General features: G+C 43.7%; 1 protein-coding gene across 1 annotated transcript in view; it reads right to left on the reverse strand.

Annotated features, from left to right (window-relative positions):
• Window positions 1-2,334: 2,334 nt before the first annotated feature.
• pacrg (PARK2 co-regulated) overlaps window positions 2,335-23,404 on the reverse strand; it is a 119,383-nt gene continuing 98,313 nt past the window's right edge. The window contains exon 5 of the mRNA XM_068580972.1: window positions 2,335-2,690. Coding sequence (XP_068437073.1) covers window positions 2,530-2,690 — 161 coding nt within the window. The 3' untranslated portion in view covers window positions 2,335-2,529. The remainder of the gene's footprint in view (window positions 2,691-23,404) is intronic.

Below are 23,404 nucleotides of genomic sequence, written 5' to 3' on the forward strand. Positions count from 1 at the left end.
AAGTAGAGCATGCTGCTATAACCTGCGCGCTATGACTGGAGGAAATACTCTGAATGCAAAGCAATTTATTTCCTTGTGTATGTTAGGGCACCCGGAGTCACCAAATGATCAATTGCTCATTATGACTGAGGGGAAAGGGTTAGAATATGATGATCCGGACAATTTCTGCTCTATGCTATACATTTGTTTTTTAAGTATTTTTTTCTTGTCGGAGAACAGAGCGAGATAAGAGAGATATTGGAGCAATGTCATGCTTGGTCTTTCAGGCCTGTACGTCCGGGCCGGTCATGCGTTGATGCCTGTGATTGACCAAATAACCTCATTGGCTGCCTCCATTCCTGTTCATGTCACAGTTCACTCCATTACTTGCTTGAGCAATTACTGCGCAGTGTTGTTGTCTGGTATGGTTTGCCATTAATGTGTGTGTGTGTGTGTGTGTGATTGTGTGTGTGTGCGTGTGTGTGCGCACCTCATGAAAGGAGACCATATTCTTCGATGTTCCTTTCCAGACTGTCACCTTTCTTAATGAGCTTCAGTGGGTTTCGGAGGAGGTTGAAACAGACACCATTTAGCATTTAATGCCCATTAGCGCCTGTGATGTGACCTAATTGAGCCAAAGCAATCAGACTGCCTGGCCCTTTAAGTGCGAAGAAGTGAAGTGAATTCTGGGCAATCTCTGTATATTATAGCTCGTATGACATTGGCTTGAAGCAAAAGACCAGGATGAACAGATGGACAGCTGCGCGTACAATTTCTGACGAGTTCTGAAAAAACAATATTTGAAGTATTCTATGAAAAAGAGCTTAACAAAAAAAAATGTTCACCATGTTGCACTTTGTCCTTTTTTTTTTCCCCGAGTTGTCCTCTGTAAGCTCTCCCTCCTTTGCCGGCCAGCTGCTAGCCTGTGGCTCAGTAAGATTGGACAGGTGAAGCGGGACAGCGGGGCGTCACTGATACAGTTCGACAGAACCGCAGGCTGTTCAGAGTTCGATCGGCTCATCAAGCGAGAACAGAGGTGAAGTTGTACCTCCTTTTAAAATTAGTCAATGTGCCTGCAAAGTTGCTCTATTTGTTTTATTATGCAGTCGCAGTGATTAAGCTGAATTATGTGGTTTGTGTTGAAAGGGGACTGCTTTTTCGCCTTTCACTGCACAGATCAGGCATCGGGCCGAGAGCAGTGCGGCCGAGTTCAGCAGCGTGGAACAGCTATTCAGGAACGTTCTTTTCATGATGTGCTGCAGGTTGAAATATGAGCATTATGAACCTGTCTTCTGGTTGAGAATAGATTCCTCCGCAAGGCCTGTAAAGTTGCTTTTGCTGCAGACATGACTTACAGTAAGAGATGGTGCAAGTGTCCTTGTGAGAGTCAGAAATCAATTACGCTATGTTTCCCCCGTAGGTCACAGGGTTGTATATGTATATGCGCAAGTGTGTGTCTGTGTGTGTGTATAGAGGAATGGTTGCCAAAGCTTTCATTGTGTCAAGGAATACGTTTCCACTGTGACTTCAAAGCCGCGAAGAGCAAAGAGCAGGAGAGAGCGCCTTCACCTGCACAGTGAGGAAACACATAGTTGGTAAAAGGTGCCTACTGAGGCGCTGGCTGGTTGACATAAACAATACAAAAAGCACACATGTTAACAAAAAACATAGATAAACCCACACGCACTGCTCCACTGGGAGGTTTTTGCGTTCATAGGATGGCTACCAAACGAGTGTGTGTGTGTTATCTGAAGGAATGCTGTCAGTCGTCATTCCTACAGCGTCTCTGCCTGCATGTTGAGACAGGCGCCGGCTCCAGCTGGGTTTGTGACAGAACGGGTACAACACACCTGAAGCGGTGCAGATGTACACGCAGGACTTTATGGACTGAGGAAAGACAGGCCTGCGTCACTGGAATGTCACAGATTGCAGAATGTCACATATTATCTGCGTGAAACAAATGTGTCTTTTGAGTGGCGCTCGAGCAAACAATGTTGCAGGCGTAGTTTGGGAAGTTTTCTGTGGACGTGACACTTTTTTTCCGCATTGAAATCGGCTCATCATCAACTACCTTTTTCCAGTTAACAGAAATGTAAAGTTTCTTCTTTTGAATCAATAACATTTTCAAAACTTGCGTTTTCATACAACGTGAAAGTGTTACATTGTTCATCTGGTGCATGTCGCTGTTTGGCGTAAAGTCACTGTGCATCAAGGATTCCTCATCAGCTCGCTAAATAAATCATTAAAGCAATACAACAACAACAAAAATCAACAATCCCTGTATTTCAATGAGGCAAATTTGCTCTGTCAAGCTTCATTAATAAGTGAGAGTAATAAACACACAGATACACAAAGTATGACTTGCGATGAATGTATTCGGAGTTTAAAAGGAGACGCAGAACAGAAACAAAAAGATTAGGGGAGGGCAAGGATAAAGAAAAAGATAAGACAAGAGTTGGGGGCAGATATACTGACAGACACACAGACACACAGACACACTGACACACGGTTAATGTCAAGCGTCTGTGTAACATCAGACGGAGACCCCCCTCAGTTAATCATGCAGGACTGGTAGGTGGGCACCATGTATTTGATGTTGATGAAGGAATCCTCTCCTCCGTAGCGCTCGAACATCTCCAGAGTCTCCTGGATCAGGTCGCCGATGTTCTCTCTCTTCTGCTGGCTGTAGTCGATGCCGTCCCCGGTGTTGACTGGGGACGAGGACACACAGTCAGACAGACGGCACGAGAAGAGCAGGCGGCAAAGGACGTACGAGTCAGTGGCGGCTCTGCTGTCGCGCAGCGCTGCGGTGATGCACACGAGGCATGAAGTAGGAATGTGTGTCTGTGGATTTGCATTAGAATGGAAATCTGAAACAAATTCAACAGCAGCCAAATGTCCAATTATGACATTTGGTTCATTTCATTTTTCAGTGTGATGAATGTAAAAATAGAGTCAGAGAGCGTAATACACTTGTGGCCAATAACAATATAGCAAGAAAGCGGCAGAACCTCCCCTCCCCCAGGGCTCACACACACACGCACAAAAACAAACATACGCAGACAGTGCAGCAAAACACACAAAATTGTACAATAGCGCTCTCGAGCGCTGGGGGAACTTGTTATCGAAAAAAAACATTCCTGAGGTGTCCAGCCTCCACTCTTTCCTTCTTCCTCCCTTTTAGTAGCAGACACACACACACACACACACACACACACACACACACACACACACACATACACACACACACACACACACACACACACACACACACGGATCGTGACTTTATCAGCACACAGCAAACTGCCAATCTCATGGCATTGCACTGGGGGCTCAAAACACTTTTCAGAGGGAGGTAAATATAGAGGACTGAAGAGCACGCACACACACACACACACACGAGCACACACACACACACACCACCAAGTTGTTTGCCATAATTGTCCTATTCAACGATAAATCCTGGAGAGAAGCTGTGGATTTATTTCTTGAGGTTATACAATTAAATAAGAAAACACTTTCTTTGAGCAAAGAAGAGTGTATCACAAAGTGCACCTGTGATGTGAAAAATTAACAGTAGCACTTAAAGGAGGACCCCTCGGCCCTTTCTTTCACTCCTAATTAGACCTGATGAGAGAAGGCGACATTAAACCTCTCTGACTTCTTCCAAACACTCCATCCTTTATTCTTTCTCAGTCTTTTTACGCTCTAATCAGACTCAACCCTCTCTCTCTCTCTCTCTCTCTCTCTCTCTCTCTCTCTCTCTCTCTCTCTCTCTCTCTCTCTCTCTCTCTCCTTTCTTTTCCTTTCCTTTCCACCCATCCATGGCCTCCTCATTAAAACACAAAGAGAGCCGATCCCATAAAGTGGGCTGTTAAGCAGTAACACGTCTATGATCTCAGTCTGCTGCACTTGCTTTCTGCTCAGGATCCTTTCTCCTGATTTAGATGAAAGCGACGGGGGAGAATTCTCCAGCCGCGTTTTGACCGTTGGTTAGCCTATAGATGCAGTGCAACTTTAACAGCTTTGGCTTTATTTAACAGCTATTTTCTGTTTTCCTGTTGGAGAAACACGAACAAAAACAGCACAGGATGAGGAATGCGGCGTTAGGGAAAAGCTTGTTTTGTATTTAAACAAAGGCTCTGTTTTATTCTTGAGCTTCCCACAACAGAGGCGTCTGCAGCCTACTAGTTAGCACAATCTTAAATAGCATCTCAAATGCAGCCATGTGAGCAATAAAATAAAAAAGGCATCAGGGAGGAATGAGTATGCGGCATGTGTGTATTTGAGGCGCGAGCCTGGCGAAAAGAAAAGAATAAAATGATAGAAGTCAGCCCAGTCGCAGTCTGTTTCAGCTGCATGGTGTGTGTGTGTGTGTGTGTGTGTGTGTGTGTGTGTGTGTGTGTGTGTGTGTGAGTGTGTGTGTGTGTGCATGCATGTTGGTGTAGGTTAAAAAGCCAGGCCTGTGGAGAGCCACCCCCTGTTAGAGTGAAAATGAGCAGCCAAAGTCAGCCCAGAGGGAGAGCTTTGGCCTTCAGACTACAGAACACGGGGAGCCGGAGAAGAGGTGCAGCTTGGGAACCAGCAAAGCTCAGACCCGTTTACTGGGGCCTTCAGGGGGGGAGCAAGTAGGTCCTGCAAAGGGGGAGTTGTTGCTGTTGCTATACTGACAGTTTCAGCCCTTCCAAGTGCATTTCTAATGCTGAGCCGTTGGGAGGCCAGTAGCATCAAAAGGAAGAGGCCAGAGGAATTTGCAATGATTCTCAATATTTAAAGAGGAGAAAAGGGAAAAGGGTGTTTAAGCAGGGATAGAGGGAAAGGAGGGAGTGGGGAGGGGCCGGGGGGGTGTTAAAAGCCTCTGCAAATGTCCTTCAGCAAAATAACTTCCGTTCTTCTTCTTCTTCTTCATTCCTTCCCTCCCTGTCTTTTTCTTCTTCTCTGCTTACGGCAATAACTGCAACCCAGGGCAGATGGAGTGAGAGAAAAAAATCTTTAAAAACAATCATAATAAAAAAACTCCTGCTCTGTGAACACAAGGAAAAGGACTGAGCAGGAGTTGGCTGACTGTTCCTCTGAGGAAGAGGAAGGGTCGATACAGATGCAGACGCGGATGCATTCCCAGTGCAATGACATTTGCTACGCTGAGGGCGAAGGAAGACAAGGACAGAGGCAGAGAAACGGTCTGTCTGCCTGTCTGCCTGTCTGCCTGTCTGTCTGTCTGCCTGTCTACCTGCCTGTCTGTCTGTCTGCCTGTCTGCCTGTCTGTCTGTCTGTCTGTCCTTCTGTCTGCCTGTTCATTAAGACAACAAGGGTTGTGTCTCTCTTGGGCTCTGCTGTGATTTCTTCTGAACCACACCAGACTAACACTAAACTACGCACAACAACAGCTGTGGCTGCCTCTTCCTCCTCCTCCTCCTCCTCCTCCTCCTCCTCCACCTCCTTCTCCACCTCCTCCCTGCTCTTTCTCCATCCATCATTCCCCACGGTCCTAAACAACCTGTCTTCCCCCATCAAGCTGAAGACAAGCAGTCACAGTTGCAGGCAACACGTTTCCTCCGAACTAATTTAAAATACATGGAGTCGATTTGAAGGGGATATTTACTGTTGGGAACTGAAGCTTAATGGATGGCAACTGTTACGGAGCTGTGCTGCAACCGCCACCTTAAGATGTCTGACCGAGGTCAGCATGCATCATGTGTATGTTGTTTGGTTATAATCTCCTGTTCTGCCAGGAACCAGGTGACACACACACACACGCTGCAGCAGCTTTGGGAAGTTTAGCTCGAAATTCCTGATTCAACATAATATCAACCTGCATTGTTTCAAATCAACTTAGCCCTGCCCGCAGAAGTTCCTTAGGAAAGCAGCTTAGGAAGGAGGCTTCCAAACACAATAGCTCTTTGATATAGCAGGCAGATGCAGACGAGACCTGGTGTTTTTCAAGGGGGTTTGGCCATGTTTGAAAAAGGAAATGGAGGAATGAAGGTTACGAGTGAAACAGCTCGAGTGCCAAGAATACTTTGAGCAGAAGTTACGCGGCCGAGGGTGTAATGTGAGTGCATGTGTTGTCATTCTTTCTTATCACCAACCATGCACACAATGATAACCCTCCAACCCAATTTCTTTCAGGGCTCCTTATCAGTTTAAGACTAAGCAGATAATCTTATTTTCTCATATATATCAAAGTTTTCTAAAACAAAGATCCTATTTTTCCTTAGGAATGTATATGAAATATGAAAAGAAATCACATTTAAAAAGTGTTGTTCCCCCTGAAAACAATCGTTTTTTTCCTTGTTTCCTCTGTATTATCTAGATTAAGTTATGATATTATTATTATTATTATTATTATTATTACTATTATTATAACAGTTTAGTCTAGGTAATTTATTATTCATCGTATTTCTTAAACTGCACTGCAACTTTTGTTCTATTTTTTGCTTCTTGACTGTTTTTAATGTTTTATTGAATGTTCTTAATTGTTTGTTTTTTTATCTTGTTTTCTACATTATGTGTTGATTTAATTGTTTTATGTGAAGCACTTTCAATCGCCTTCTTGTTGAAACAAATAAACTTGCCTTGCCTTCTCATTTGTGTGGAAGTTTGTGCAGCCTTCTCTCCCCCTCCTCTTTTTCTATAACCAGTGCTCCAGGTGGAGGAAGCAAACCAACATGAGCGAGATAACTATCCAGCAGCTAGATGACAACAGTTAAGCAACTAAATGCAAGTTGTTAAGACAAATTCACCATCTTTTGCAATGTGTGTAAGGTCTGTGCTGTGATTGTAATGCTAGTCTGTGTTCACAGAGGGGGGTCTGATTAAAGGGCATTAACATTATTTTATCTCATGAGGTAGATTAACCCCAAACGGACGACTCTATCTCAGCACAGGCCTCGCAAGATAAGGACTGATTTACAACAGTAGAGTCAGTTTAAAACCCATGAAATGCCATTTTTTTTATTCATTTGGTAAGAAATGTCAGTATTAACACCAGCATTGATGCGTGTCATTACAGTACAGTCTGCTTTAGTTTACTTCAATATGTTTGAGTGTGCAGTATCCTCTGAGATAAACTGGGAAGCAAAATCTGATCACAAGCGCTCCTTTGAAAATGTATATTTCACCTGGAGCTGTAGTAAATACTTTCTCGATACATGTGGATACTATATGTGAACCAGGCCATGAGGACAAAGAGAGGGAGAGGAGCAAACCAGTGGTGGGTGTGTGTGACAGAGGGTGTGTAGGTGTGAGGAGGTGGAGGGGAGAGGATGAGACCACGAGGGAGGCCTGTGCTTAACAGCAGGGCTCTAATTAAAAGGGCCTCACAGTTGGGCGCCAGGCAGGCCTCTCATAAAGAGACTCACACTCTGGCAAAGAGGTGGGAGACACCAGGTGTGTGTGTGTGTTTGGATTTTATGTGAGAGTGTGTTTGTGTGTGTGTGTGTGTGTGTGTGTGTGTGTGTGTGTGTGTGTGTATTTGTGCTCCTAACCACAGGTGTCTACAGAGGAAGGGCAGCTAGACAGTGTGAAAGAGAATATCCTCGCAGAATGCATGTGCATGTTGTGGTTTTTGTGGGTATTGTTTGGACACATGCAGACATACACACATGGAGATGCACGAAGGGGAAGGAAGAGAATAAGTGTTCCTCTATAATTACATGCGACAAGGACCAAAAGAGCAAGGGAGCAAGGAAGTGAGGTATGAGGCCTTTAGTATGACCAGTGGTGGATGTGAATGTAATGGTGTGTAATGCTGCTTCCACATTCAAAGCGTAGCTAATATTCGCAACACTTCCTGTGAATGCAGCATAACGTCGGGCTCGAGAGTCACATAAGCATCGCAAAATATCAGACAAGTAAATATGTCATTGTTGAGAAAATGTATCAGCTGAGTTTAAGTGCCTGATCACCCACATCAATCAAATTAGGTTTATTTAAATGTGTCTGCTGGCAGTAGAGTACAAATTAATATATACTTATGAGGACAGATGTACTGTAGGTGCGTATCATGTATTATATGTGTATATTCATGTATGTGTGTGTAGATTACCATATAACTAGGAGTTTGAATATGTGTATGGGTGAATCAGTATGTATGTATTATTCATGATGAAAATAAATTGTGTGTGATTCCCTGTATCTTATCATGAGTCCACTTTTATCATGTTCTACAATGACGATATGTATGGTGTGCTTTCAACACATCCAGAAGTTTGTTACGTGCTAAATAAACATTATGAGCAGCACGGCATGCAGCGGCTTTCACGATGTTCTACGCATCGCGACACAAACATGTCCTACTCGCAAAAAAGCGAGCTGTGATCTTGCGCTTTTCATGATGTCATTAAGTGAGAAGGGATCTTGACGATCTGGTAGAACTCCCTCCCAATAAAACTAATATAATTAATAGAAATAGAAATAGATTCATTTAATGGTGTCCTGTTTAGGTATAACTTATATTTATATATCCCCGGATGTTTTTATTTATACATTTATTTAAGCATTTATTTATTTATTCCTGTATTTATTTATACATTTATTTAAGCTGTTATTTATGTATTCCTGTATTTATTCATGCATTTATTTATTTATACTTGAGTCATTTTCTGTCCTCCATACCTGAGCGCTTTACAGCAGCGGTTAAATGTAGAGGTCAAAGTTCATGTATGTACCAGTATGTACGGGATGGTTGAGATGCAGTTTAGAGCTGTTATCTTTAGATGTTGTACTTCATGCCACTCTTTTCTTAGTATCAGTTATTCTTTCCAACTGATTATTTTTTCAGTTTCAACTCTGTGTCATCGTTTTGTCGCGTTTGGAGATGTTTGAGGGAAGCGGGCGAGGAGAGCATGATTTACATATAGTTTGCATACAAAGGAGAGAATGTCACTCTACTGGATCTACAAATCAGACTGACCCCTCCGGCATGAGCACACAGCGAGGACACGCTAATGCTTCCATGAGTTCACCTGTTTATTTGTTTTTTTATGTTAAAAACATTAGACAGAGAAGCCGATAAATTTCTGCTCAAAAAGTTCCTAAAGTTCATAAATTAGTTCAGTGTCGATTATTGTTACGTGAAAGTCACATCAAAAGACATTTTGACAATTTCATATTTGAACTTTCATAAAAATGTTGTGACTTAGCATCTCCTCAGTGGATTAAAACAATCCCAGGAATCATATGCTAGCTGTGTGGTGATGCCAAAGGCTTTGGAGCGAAATGTGGCTTGAGAAGATTGAGGCTCTCCCCTTAGTATGCAGATTATATGTAAATCACACTCTCCTTGCCCGCTCCATTTATATTCCCTCCACCTCCACGGCAGAACGGCGATGAAGAGTTGAAACTGAGAAAAAAAAAATCGACATTGAAAACAGAGACGAGTAACACGACAGAATGCAAAAAAATATAAAAAATAAACTGAAACATTTTTTGAGCTAGTGTTATATTTTTTCAGTGCTAATGTTTTTTACAATGCCAAATTTGACTTGATTTGACTTTCACTGTTCTTGCACCATAAACAAAGCCAGAATAAAAAAACAGATGTAAGAAATTTCAAAGCACATCACCCTCTGAAAGTAGATGCGACGAGTCTCTAAAAATGGAAACACTCAAGTTAAATACCAGTACTTCAAAATAGCACAGAGCAATTAATTTGTGACGCCACCATGGTCTCAATCTCTGTCTCCTCACACCGGTATTTCCCTCTGCTTTAGTCCCCACCCCCCGTTTCCCTCTATGGATAATCCAAAGGCTGACAAACAGCACAGCTGTGGCTCACAATTACACTAACATGATCTCTCTCACGCACACCCCTACACACACGCAGACAAACACACACACTCACACACACCCCTACACACACGCAGACACACACACACACACTCACACACAGACACACACACACACACACACACACACACACCTCAAGCTAGGCCCTTAACCTTTGTGTGCAATCAATAACAGCATTTCACCTTAACACAGCTAGCCACAATGAGTCCTGCATCTTCAGACGCGTTACAATACACACGCACACACACACACACACACGCACACACACACACACACACACACACACACACGATATCCACATGAGGTTACGAGCAGAGAGGTACAACAGGCCTGTGGCCAGCAGTAGTTTATTAAACCTCCAACCCCTACACGAGCCATCATCTGACTGCTCATGCTTACTGAAGTCTAACCTTTGCTGTAGGTCAGCGATCTCATTTTCCATGTGTTCATCCGGCGCCGCAGCGCTCAGTCCATCGGCTAGCCGCAGCTCAGTGCCACTTCGGCCAGGTGAAAGTTGGACATCAGCAAAGCAGTACGCCGGGTGGATGAAAACGTGTAAAGATCAGACTGTGCACCAGAAAGTAAGAGTGGAGAAAGGCGTCGCAGAGGGTGAGACAAAGACGTAACCAGCTGAGGATGCTCCCTAGCTGCACAGGAGCTAAAGCTGCTACATTCCCATCGATTTGGCTCCCACTAGCTCACTAGTCTACATTTGTACGTAGGTATACAGGAATTGAATTCCAATTCCACACTTCCGCCAAAAAAACCTGCCATGTCTTTGGCTAATCTTTACCCAGGAATCCCCGGCTGTGGGAGGGGTTCAAAGTCCTGTCGAGCAAAGGTGGGAGAATCAGTCTTCACATCTCACAAAAGCCTCTTCTTGCTCATTTCTTTTTCAATTAGCCAAGTAGACCTAGATATGACCGAGAGCAATACCCGTTTGTGGCATTTAGTCATGGTATTAACTCATAAAGAGGGCTCATCTTAAATGAAGGATCGATGCTATTTTCCAAGCTGTTAACATGTCCATTATTGTTTCAATTACCGCCACTCAGGTAATGGTTTTCCCTCATACAACTGTAGCCTGATTCATGCTCAGCTTCAGTGTGCTTGTCACAGCCCTACTGGTATGATACATCTTGTTATTTCACAGGTATATCCCACTGGATGGGCAGCTATACTTTTAAAATATGTTTTAAATTTGATTACATATTTTTCCTGGGACACATGTGTGTGAGGAGTCTTGGCGTTCTCATGCCCAACATACCAGCTCGCTCCCAAGAAATGGTTTATATAAATGAGGGATTATGGGAAAACAAAAGAAGGCTACAGTCTTCCAATAATACGCATAAGTATAAATGTGATTAAAAACTGAAATAGTGTGTCTGTGTCACCCATTTCGCCGTTCAGAACCCCGACCTCTTTAGAGGGTGGTGATATACTGTTAATGACAATGAAAATTAAAAGAAAATGAATCAAAGCTTTTCACCGCCAACCACAAAGGACCTAGCCTTTCCCATTGTGTCTGTCTGTGTCCCTCCCTGGCTGGAAGGAGAGTGTCAGTGCTGTCAGGTGCGAGTCAATGCCATCAAATGCGATCTCATTACGCCAGCTTACCTCAAGGTTAGCAGTGGGCTGCTGGCTAGGCACAAAATCGATCGGCACCAGGGACATGCGTTAAAGGCCACCGCGGTGTGCAGTGTGCACAAGCCAAACAAGCAGTGCACTTTGAAATGCAAAGGTTCACTAATAGGCTGTAGGCACATAACATGTACACAGAGCTCCGAAAGCACACTCCGAAGACATGTGAAATGGGTGCAGATTGACACATTAACATATTAGATTGCCTTCACACTTTCTAACGTGATAAGCAAACATTGTCATATGCCATAATGAGGCAGTGGTCAAAGAGTTAACCCATTATCGTCACCACAGAATAAATCAGGATTCGAGGGTATCGTTTAAAAGAAGGTCCTGGAAGTTCTGAAACCTGTGCAAACGTTCCACATCGTACGCATCTCTCTCTGTGACCCACAGGTTACATCAGATAAAAACATCCAGACAGCGACGTCCCCTAATAATGTTGTCCCCAGTTGCGTCAAGCAGACAAATGTTGACTCACAGATGGCAGCAGAAAGGCTGTCTTCTAATTTCTAACATGTTTGACAAGAATCCACTAAGCATTGACATGTTTTTTTCTATGCTTCAATCCATCAGGCCCATCAAAGATTATGTCAGAGTTCAAAGGAAATGCCCACCTTGATGCACGTTCGTCTGGAAATGTTGTCTGAAGCCTCATTCATTCCTCAGATCTGAGCAGACATGGACATCCAATTAATGGCTGTCACAAATAATACATAAAAAGCAGGGAATATTTGTATTTCTATTCCCGGTGGCTTGCGACCTTCAGTTCCAGAAGCTAATTATTATTCATAGGAAACAGCTTGGCTGTTGTACCTTTGCTCTGGTAGCAGGTGTCCATACGTGAGGGATACCGGCGCACGGCTAAGGCTAGTCCTCGTCCCGTCCCCTCATTTACACATCTTAATGAGAACACAGAGCATATGTTTAAGGAAACTACTCATTTATTTTTTCATTGTTTCTTCCTTTCTAGATTTACTTTCCGTAGGGAAATGGTGGTTTTCAAATGAAACATCACAGCACAGCTTGGACAAAGTGTGGCTGTTGTGTTTCATTTACACCTCCACGGTGCAAGTTTAGTCGCAGAAATAGTATGTTCATACTTGTAGTCTAAATGGTGTTAATAAACATCTGAATGTGATATCAGGTTAATGTCCTGAGGAGAGATCTCACAAAACAAGAGGGAATTAGAGGGATTCAAAGTATTTGCTAATGGAGATACATTCCTGTTGCTTGTGATGAATTTAATGTGAAGTTTGCAAATGGGAAGTAATTGTGTATAAATTAAATAAATTAAGATATTATCGTTAATGTATCTACATGGCAGTAACAATAAACAGACTTACAATTAGTTGGTAATGGAATCATTCACTTGTCTATGAAAGCATTGAGCGAGAAATGCCAGCGTTTTGTCAGCACCTTGTCAAGGCCACGAGCGTCAGGTTGTGCGTGAAAGCTTTGTTGCTTAATTTGTCACTCATTTAACTGTGGTAATTTAATGGCAGAACAAAACAAAGAGATTGTTGGAACAGTTGAAAGTCTTTTCCTCTCGTTTGAATGAAGTGTGTTTTTTTGATGAGTTAACGTGGCAATTAAGCCTGGTGTACACTTGTATTTTCTCTGTTTCATAAGGACAATATAGACAGATACACAATGAAAAGTTTGGGGATAGTTAAGGGCAGTAAAGAGTCAATATAATAAGATCAGGATGTTAGAAAGCAAATCCGAGGCAGGCCTCATATATGACGTCTGAAAAACATAGAAATAGATGACACAGAGCTGCTGAAAGTGGAACGACCTGGACAAGAAATAGATGGAATGGAATCAGAGGAATCGCTCTCGTAAAGACCGCACATGTCCAGACGAGAATGCCGTCGGTTTCAGGTGGAAAAACTGACAAGTATGGAGAGACAGAGAGAGAGAGAGAGAGAGAGAGAGAGAGAGAGAGAGAGAGAGAGAAAGAGAGAGAAGGCCAACCGTCGGAGCAAATTCAAAGAGCGTTTCCATTTGTCCTCTTCACTTGTCACAAGAGGAACATTTGAAGTGACATACTCATTTAAGTCAGCGACAAATCAAAGTCTATCACTGAGACTACCCAAAAGCGCGCAGAGTATCCGCTCTTCACTTCACAATTTTCATTGTCATTGAAGGAACTTGATTGTAGTTTAAACATCAAAAGAAAAAGGTGTGTTCTAGCTCCTCAGACTCACTGTATTATCTCCCTTTACCCAAAACTGTCCTTACTGCACTACTGTGAAAATACTGGCACACATATACACACTTACCTAGAAAGTAACTCACACGCACACGCACACACACGCACGCACACACACACACACACACACACACACGCACGCACGCACGCACGCACGCACGCACGCGCACACACACACACACACACACACACACACACACACACACACACACACACATTTATGTCTATAAAATCACTTTAGTCTTCATAACCACTTTAGCCTTGGAAGCTGCCATCAATGAAAGGACAAACGCACACACACACACACACACACACACACACACACACACACACACACACACACAGACATTAACGTAGGGAACGAACGGTGAGCGGTCCAGCCCTTCCATTAGCCTAATGAAGTGGCTCCCTAAGATGGATGACATGACATCACCTCCACCACCAATCACAATATCACCCCTAAAAAACCTTCCACTAAAAGCCCTCCTTCCTCCCTCCCCCCCATTGCTTACTGCACCAAATGGACTATGAGCATTCCAGGGCCCATTCGGCCCCCTCACAACACTTTTATTGGTCTGGTTATTTATCTCTTTAATGCAATTGGCTGGGAGTGGATGCCTATGTATGCGTCTGGCTAGTAAATCACAATGGGTTGGGTCGGCAGAATGATTAAAAGAACTTTTGCTCAGCAATGACAATGGCACCAAGTGGACGGCATGCAGTTTGTCTGCATTCAGGCAGTGAGACGCTACGGGAAGCCTGAGGGCGGCAGCTCCCAGGGGACATGGGCAAGGGAGAGTAAGGCCACGTTCACAGGACTACATTTCCAATTTAAAACGCAAGTTTTAGAGCATTGAATATGGAGGAGTTTGGAAACGCTCCCGAGGACGGATAAATGAGAAAAGGGTTACGTCCTAGTGTGGATGAACATAGACGGACAAGTTAGGAAACAATTATATAGACGCCGGCGTTCTCTACTTGATTGGGTCTTAGCGGTCCTGACGTGTCCTTCCCTTATCGTCACACATCAACAGTTTGACCTCGTCGTCAGTTCAAGCAAAGACATTTCTGGTCCCTCTTTTCGCCGTTATCGTTCTTCCTCCGCATTATTTTCTGCAACAAAACCAACTGGCGTGTATAGAAAATCTGCCTCCTGTTTACACCGTCACAGGCATGGCCAGTTTGCGTAAATGGTCATGTGATATGCATATTAAAACTCAGTTTGCAAGTTTTTTTGCCCACTTCTCAATTACATTGTCTCCTAAGTGAATAAACAAGTCAAGCAGAACTTTTCAAGATATGTGATTGCAAACTTTACCCCCCAAAAAAAATATCAAACTTTAGCATGTATATGGCCTAAAACTACCTCTTCACCCATTCTATCCCACAAGGACAAAGACAACTGTTTATGGGTGGAAGGAGATAGGTACGGGCATCCATAAACAGTCAGGGTTTTACGGGCCCGAGGGTCTGTCAAGGTTTACGAGTACCTCGACCCTTTAAAGCAGGAGTGTTTAAGTGTGGTATTTACATAAAGCATGGCGAGGTGTCTGTCCTAAGCAGGTCTTACACCAGTACAGAAATGTTTACTGTTTACCACAGGTTGAGCGGCTGAAGCTGACATGACATCCACAGCAAAAATAATCATATATTGCTGTGCTTGTGGATCTAAACGATAAAGAGCATACTGTTGTGATCGAAAGATAAACATAGTGGCAATATTAAAATGAGAAACTGAGATACTGTAATTTTTTGCACAGTCTACTGTGGTGTTTCTAGCACAGCTCAAGGAATAGCCACACATCTCTGTTGGACATGAAATCAAAGCCCTATAATCTCACTCAGTTCCAGTGTCAATTTGACCTCTGTCATCATCGGACTTTCCACAGATTGGCTTGCACTCCTTTTTTTCCAGCTTCTATGTTTTGGCTTCTTTTACTCACGAGAGACAAACCATGAAAACTCATAAAATTATTGAACACTACAAAACAGGCTTAGCAGCTCAACTGGATCATGCATGTGCGTGCGGGGTTTATATGTGTGTGTCACCTTTACAGTATGTTTCCTTATTATTAGCAGATGTCCCTATCCAGTGGGGGAGGTACAGTCCAAACAGACACAGAGGGAGAGAGGAGAGAAGGGATGGGAGGATAGAGGGAGGTGGGAAATATTGAGATATGCTAGGACAGCAGTACCACCCTGATGTGAGTCATAGGACACGCTGTCAGCAGCCATCTAACATCACACACTGACTCATTATGCTGGAGGAGGCGAGATGACAACAGTAGCCATGATCAAGGAGAATGGAAGAGGCACATCAGTGAGAGAAAAGACGATGAAAGGACGCAGTCAGCGATTCTGGTGGTGGCAATTCTCTCGGCCCTGCGCTGATGATGGCACGAAAACTTACAGATGTACACAAATACATACACAGCAGACCTAACAGTGTTATTCAGGGCTCTCTGTACTTGGTGATCAAATAAAGTCACATCTTACCACACTCTAGTTGGAGTCTGTCCTTATTAGAAAAACCACAGCATCAGTTCTTTTTTAGCAAATGTCCAAAAACAATATTCTCACATTGACGCCCTCTTGCAGTCGTAGGACTTGTGACTGCAGGGAGCAAACACTGACGGGAACAAAGGACGGACGGATGGATGGGCCAAGAAAATGTTCGATTTTGACCCCGGAGATGACCCCATTATCCATTTCTTACTGGCAGTCAACTTTGACTATTTTAACCCTTTTTTGTTAGGTGTGTCTTCTCAACACATTGGAACAATAAACCTGTATTATATGTTTTGTAGTATGTTTTGTTAGAAGCTGTTGAACTGATCTAAACTATGTCAGCATCTTAGATGGAGATGCAGCGGTGGCGTTCTACTCAAACAGAAAGCCCAAATAATTATGACGGCTTAAATGAAATCACCACCTGGTATCGTGACAAAGGAGACTAATTCATAACATATGCCATAACAAATGCCATCTCAGGTGGGAGGCAAACAATTAAATGCCACGATATACCGGATTTAGAGAAGAGACACGTGTGTTCATTCAATTATGTAATTTTCTTACACCCTGTTGAGAATATTCATATGCTGTAGCATTAAATGATAGAAACACACAGATTAACATTTTGTTTTTCCACTTTTTTCCACAACAACACATTTTGCAACATAACACATATCCCTATACATGTTACTGAAGGCCGCGTGTGCAGTATGCTTTGATTTAGGCCTGAAGGCTTATTTATTCATAAGGTGTGTGTACGTGTGTCGCACGATGTCATGGCTAGTTGAAGCTTATCCTCGTGAGCAGCCGATGTTGGTGTCCGTGTTGCCCGCTGTCCACTGGCCAAGTGGAAAGCAGGACTATTAGGTCGGCAGAGGGACCATTTATTAGGCTCTTTTCTGGCTGTGGCTATATTATCTTCTGTGATGCTATTTGTCTGAGACCAGCCAAGCCGCCGCCGTGACAGGATGGGGGAGATGAATGATGGGCTCCGAGACACAGCCAGTTTTGCTTCGCTGACAAACTGGGGCACGAGCTGGACGGATGTGGTGAGGGGAACGAGGAGAAAGAGCAGGGGGTGGAGGCAGGGCCGGGTTATGAACGCAAACGGGAGACACCGTGGTGGCCGTTCACTGGAGGACACCGACTACAGCACCTGTTGGCTGTGATTGATCAAAGGAAGAGGAGAGAGGGTAATGGTGTCTGGTCTGACACGGGATGAAGAGATCGGACAGGAGGGGATTGAACCCGGAGATGCAGGGAAAAATAAGAATGATAGTGCGTGAGAATGAGAGGGATATTGGGATGGAGGAGGATAATATAGACGGAGTGAAGACAAGATGGGGGGTGGGGGAAACAAAAAAAGCAATAAACCATGAGAAAGAAATAGAGGGAGAGTGGGAGATGCATAAAGAGAAAAGGTCGTTGGTGCAGGAATGTGTGAGGAAGAGAGACGAAGGGAATATCTATTTGTCCCCTGATGGGAGTGTGTTAGGAGTCCATCTGTGGAGAAATGAGATCAGTGGCTGACTTAGTGCTAGAGGAAGACTTTGCTGCCCTGCGGCTTACACACTGACTCAACAGCCTCCCCCTCGTCCCTCTCTTTCCCTCTATGTTGTCTTACTACCTGCAGCGCATTTAATCTGCCGGACGATTCTGTGTGTACGTTCAGGTTTGTGTGGTTGTGTGTGTGTGTGTGTGTGTGTGTGTACAAGCGGACGCAAGCCTTATTACCCAGAATGCTGCCCCACTACACCTCTACATCAATTGACTGGGGCAGTCTCCTCCACTCGTCCCTCCTCACTATCTCTTTCGCTCCATCCCAGCTGAGACCACAGAGCGCTCTCCTCATAGAATCACCCACTAAATCATCTATCCAGCAAACAGACACCTTGGCAAACACTCTTACTGGATGCTTTCATTTTCAATCTAAACACACACAGGACAGAGGGTGAGTGTGTATGCACATATGTGTGTGTGTTTGTGTGTGTGGTGTGTGTGTGTGTGTTTGGTGAGGGAGTCAACAAGAAAGGCTAAATTCCGGTTATGTTTGTTCATATATAAACAATGCGATTGCTTGTATTTGTGATTAATTACAGGCAGCTGATTCTACCGATGAGTTCGCATGTGAGGTCCGTGTTAAGTTCTCAGTCACTCGGTTATTAAAAGTGATTTACAAAACACGGCTACACCATTACAACTTGGCTACTCAAGACTTTAGTAATATGCAAATTGATTACTAGGTAACAGTAACAGCGGCATCCACTCAGTATCAATCAACCTCATTTTCACTGTAGCATCCAAGGACACGGGTTTAGGGTCAGAAAAGTGAAAAAATGTGTAAGTCCCCTAAACGTGTGTGTTTCTAATGGCCAACACGGGGTAACTCCACTGGTTGCAAAAAGATGTCCGATTGTATAGAAGTCTTGGAGAAATAGACGTAAAGGACAATATCCTGTCATTTCCAGTGCTATCATTAGCTTAGAGTTTTGTAACACAATGGCTTTTTCAAAAAGTAAGCATGAACATTAACGGTGTAACTACGACCTGCGAGTGTAACTGGCTTTGCTGCTTCCCATACATATACACGTCCACATAGGATCACATTTATCACACTCACATACCACATAAACCACAGGTTTCATAAAACCGGATGAAAAATACAAAGATACTCAACCCGCACACCCGACACACACACACACACACACACACACACACACACACACACACACACACACACACACACACACACACACACACTTACAGTACATCTAACACAACAAAGACCTTCTCGTCCCAGGAAACCAGATGAATAGAGAATCGGGCCCAGGCCCGGTGCTGTGGATGCGGTGATGGAGTGTGCCAGAGGGGAGCTAGAGGAGGAAGGAGAGGAAGGTGAGCCAGAGGGGGAAGGCAGATTAGAGCGCCTGGAGGATGCTGAGAAGTAGAAGGAGGAAGAAAAGGAGGAAGAGAGATGAAACACGAAAGACGAGCAGCAGAGAAGGTAGCAAGTGGCTCAAAGTATCTGACTGAGATTACTCTGCCCGCTGAGTTTACCTGATTACAGCACGGTGCTGGACGACAATAAAAGACACGAGGGTTGGCGTGAACGGCGCAGACACACAATCGACACACATCGAGAGCCTGAGGGTCCAACTGGAAGCAGCGGCTCCAACTCTCTATTCTCAACATCAGGGTGTGCTGTTTATGCCTCTACAGGTGCTTTTTGTATTACACAAAGTGTGTGTATGTGCATTGTGGATTACATTTAAGAGGAAGAAATACATCAGACACATTAGTGAGCTCACCAAAGCTATTTCTCCCCCTCACTCTTCTCGGGTTTCAGAGCAATCAACCACAGGCGCTTATAATACACGCGCTCTCCTTGCTCAAACTTTCCTCTTGATCTATGTTTCATGCCTTGACTGGAGCCGGAGCACACAGAGCTTCAGCCTTCATATAGAGTCACACAACTCTTCTGGCCTTGTGAGGACGAGGAGGAGAGAGCATTTAATTAATCAAGAGTGTTCTCACTGTTTTTTCTCATTGCTCTCTCTGGCTGTATGAAGTTTGATGAGAGGAGCAGTGTTTGTTGGTAGCTTTTAGAGCAGTTTCAGAATGTAATGGCTTATGTTTGTTAGCTCCCGCAAGTGGTTGCCAGCCTCATTCTACACTAAACAAGTTGACCAACTTCACGCATCCAATCGAGGATTTATGCCTGCAAATAGTGTCTCGGCTGAATGGTTAGTCAATTTGAAAGAACGGATATTTTCATTTGTCATCTTGAGGGATCCGGTTTTGTTTGTGATCTTCAAACTGCACTCTGTGGTTCAACTTTTGATTTGGAAGTTGGAGCTATATTAGATTTGTTGTTTTTCTTTCTACTCAGACTATTTCAATATTTCAACCAGAGCGGAAATTATTCAAAAGAAAAATAAATCAGCATCTATTTAGATAATTGATAAGTCTTTATGAAGCAGAAGTGCCAAACAATTTTTAATCCCAGCTTTTTAAATGTGAGGATTTTCTGCTTTTATCTGTTTTTTTGTCAGAGTAAATTAAATATGTCGTGTCTTACAAAACAAAAACAATTGGCAGACATCGCCTCGGACATGCTAATACATATTCTCACTATTTTCTGACCTTTTAAAGATTAAATAATTAATTAGTAAAACAATGAATCTTAAATTCCAGCCCTACTTCCAGTTCTTCCAAAAGCTTTACCTTGAAGTGAACAATTCACGGCATATTGTAAATCAATGCCTTGTGGGTTACGATCCCAGACTTTGGTCTTTCATTGAGATTATCACACTTTTTAAAGCATACTAATCTTTAGGGAAAAATGATTTGACTTACATACGCAGAAGAGGAGGACGGAGTCGAGTCGATTAGTCATTTGTGGTGAGGATCATTTATATTAATAACAAGCGGGAGTGTGCCTGCAGCCGTGCCTCAGCTCACGTCCCTGTGATGAATGCTTTATTGGTTGGTGTCCAATATTTCTTGAATATTCATTATTACTATACATATATAGATTTTATGCAGTCATGGGTTTCATTCCCTTTAGCGATTCCTTTTAATCTATAAGAGAGCGGAACAAATAATACAATTCCGAGAAAAGTTAACATTTTTATGCAAAGTAACACACAAGTGGAAAATGTCACCGCGAGAATTGAGCTCTCTGGAAAACAACAACGGATAAAACATACATTTATAAAATCCTTACGAAGTTCTTCTACTGCAATGTGACAGTCTGATATGAATGTTTGTCTCTATTCCAAGCAAAGATAGTGCTTCTGTTACCTATGGATCCACTCTGTCTCCATATCTATGACTCTCAGCCGTGTCCGGGCACTTTGTGTCGCTCCCTAAGGAGAAAGGTTACACCGCTGATCTGCTACAGTGCAATCAGACTTCAGACGGAGCCTTGAACTTCAGCTGTCTCCTGCCGAGCGGCAGCTGGATATGGGTGTGAGGGAGAGAGAGGCAGATGCGCGGCGAAAAGTACGAGTGGGAGGTAGCGCCAAGCAAGTCCAAAAGTTAAGAAAAATATGCCCCTTGAATAATCAACGCTCAAATCAATTTGTTCAACGTCCAAGAGAAGCCGGCCGACTACAGAGGAATGTGTGGAGTGGGCGGTCGCTCAGCGAGCATCCAAGTCCATATCTCCGACAAACACACAACAGCTGGTCTGCCTGAGTCCAGAGAGGAGATGGCCACGAGGGATGGAGCGGAGGAGAAGGACACAATCATACACACTGCTTTTTATTTTTCTTCTCCTCTCCTTTCTTCTTTTTGATGTATGCAGGAACGCGTAGCCTACTGCATACATTTTGTTTATCAACAACTACTTGTTTCATTCTATCTACCCTAATTTGCCAAAAGTATGTGGACATGTGAATAAAGTATGCGAATGCGATGAGAACAGCGACAACAACAAAAAATTACAACGTAAGCCCTTTTTAAAAGCATACATAAAAAAAATATTATTATTATCATTATCCAAATTATTTTACCTGTGTATGTGCTTAAGCAGATTTCTTTTACTTGTTTTTATTTAAATGAAAAGGCTAAAAAGAAGCTTCACTGGATCAAACTGACGATGAAGACACAGAGATGCAGTGTGGTACAAGCAGAGAGACGAGAAAAGGCCTGCAGGCAGCAACTGGCCCACTGTGCCCTGCTCAATAAAGGCAGCCATTTTACGACCACGCCTCTCGGCATTTTGATTTTAATACTCTTCCTCTCTTTACCTCTTTCCCCTGTGTCTTTATCGCTTCCTCTCTGTGTTTCTTTTGTCTCAGCTCTATTTTTTTTTTTCATCTGTCTTTGAATTCGTACTCTGCCTGTCCTCTGTCGCCGCCTTTTTACTCAAGTACTCCTGAACGCTAGAAAGAGAGCTCGAGTCGACCTGATGTGGGGGTGGCGGCGGGGCACAAATGCTGGCCTAACCAGATTAGCATGTATACTATTTCTCACATTGACAAATTCATTTCCGTACAAATTAAATGAAGGAACCCTCCCTTGATATTTTCCAAGGAAATTGAAGATGGTTTTGAAGAATTAAATAAAACAACTTTCTACAAGAGAAAAAAAAAATCTAATTACCAGCGAGAGCAAAAGTAAAGGTAGGCTAATAAATTAGGAAGAAGTAAACGGTTGACAGAATCCTATATCGTCTATGAAACTGAGTAATGTGAGGAAGAGAGGTCGCTACTGAGGATTTGGATGCAAAGGAGATTCAGAGAAAGGGAGAGAGAAACGATGGCGAGGCAGAGGTAAAAAAAAACAAAAATAATAATAGAAGTCTGGGAGAGGGCAGGAGATGGAGTATGGGGAAGGAGAGGAAAGAGACAGGAGGAAAAAAAAAACAGCACCCAGACGGAGAAAAAGTGAGTGGCAGGCGACGGCACGAGGCTGTCTGGCTGTTCAGATCCACTGACATTTACAGAGTGGCCGATCGCTCCTCGCTATCCTCCCCTTGAAAAGTTCAAACGCACACAGATCCACAGAGGACATGCTACGCTGCGTGGATTAACGCACTGTCTCACATCTCTCTGCAGGCCTCCCCTCCATCTTTGTGTGTTATGGTTTCCGCTCTGCCCGTTTGTGCCTCATTGTAGTTTCACTGTCTGTCTCACCTGTGTCTATATCTTCAACAACAAAGGGCCGATCTGCAGCCTGATTCAAAAACATAGCCAAACTTTATCTGTGACTGTGTGTGACTGTGTGTGTGTGTGTGTGCAGAGCTGTCCTGGCCCAGCTTGGGCTGGCTGGCAGACAGACAGGTAGGAAGGGATGTGTGGGCACCCGGGGTGGGGGAAGGCTGCTGAGACAGGCCTAATTAGAGATGAGCAGGCACCCAGCTTTAGGCTCAGCGGGGAAACTCCCCACCACCTCTCCCTCCATGCTACCTAACCCCCTCCGCGCCAGCCATGTGCACGCTGACAAGTGTACGCTGACATGTGCACGCTGACATGTGCACGCTGACATGTGCACACTGACAAGTGCTAGCAGATAGCTGGCTCGCTGGCTAGGAGCAGACACCCAATGCACTTCCTCTGACCTCGGGGGTTTTGTTGTTTTAGTGCTGACACTTAGGGAAACTGATGTTGTCTCTCTTTTTTTCTCTCTTATTACCCTCTAGGGATATCTCTCCCATCCTTGTTTACAGTCTTGCATTGCAATTCAGTCCATTTTAATTCTGCATTTAATAACAAGCTTTAGGTAAGTCGTCGAAACACAGAAAAGGTCTGGCGACAGTCGAAT

Source organism: Clinocottus analis, unplaced genomic scaffold (assembly GCF_023055335.1).
Source record: "Clinocottus analis isolate CAN_PGR_092001 unplaced genomic scaffold, fCliAna1.0.p SCAF_17, whole genome shotgun sequence".
In the NCBI taxonomy this organism is placed as follows: Eukaryota; Metazoa; Chordata; class Actinopteri; order Perciformes; family Cottidae; genus Clinocottus; species Clinocottus analis.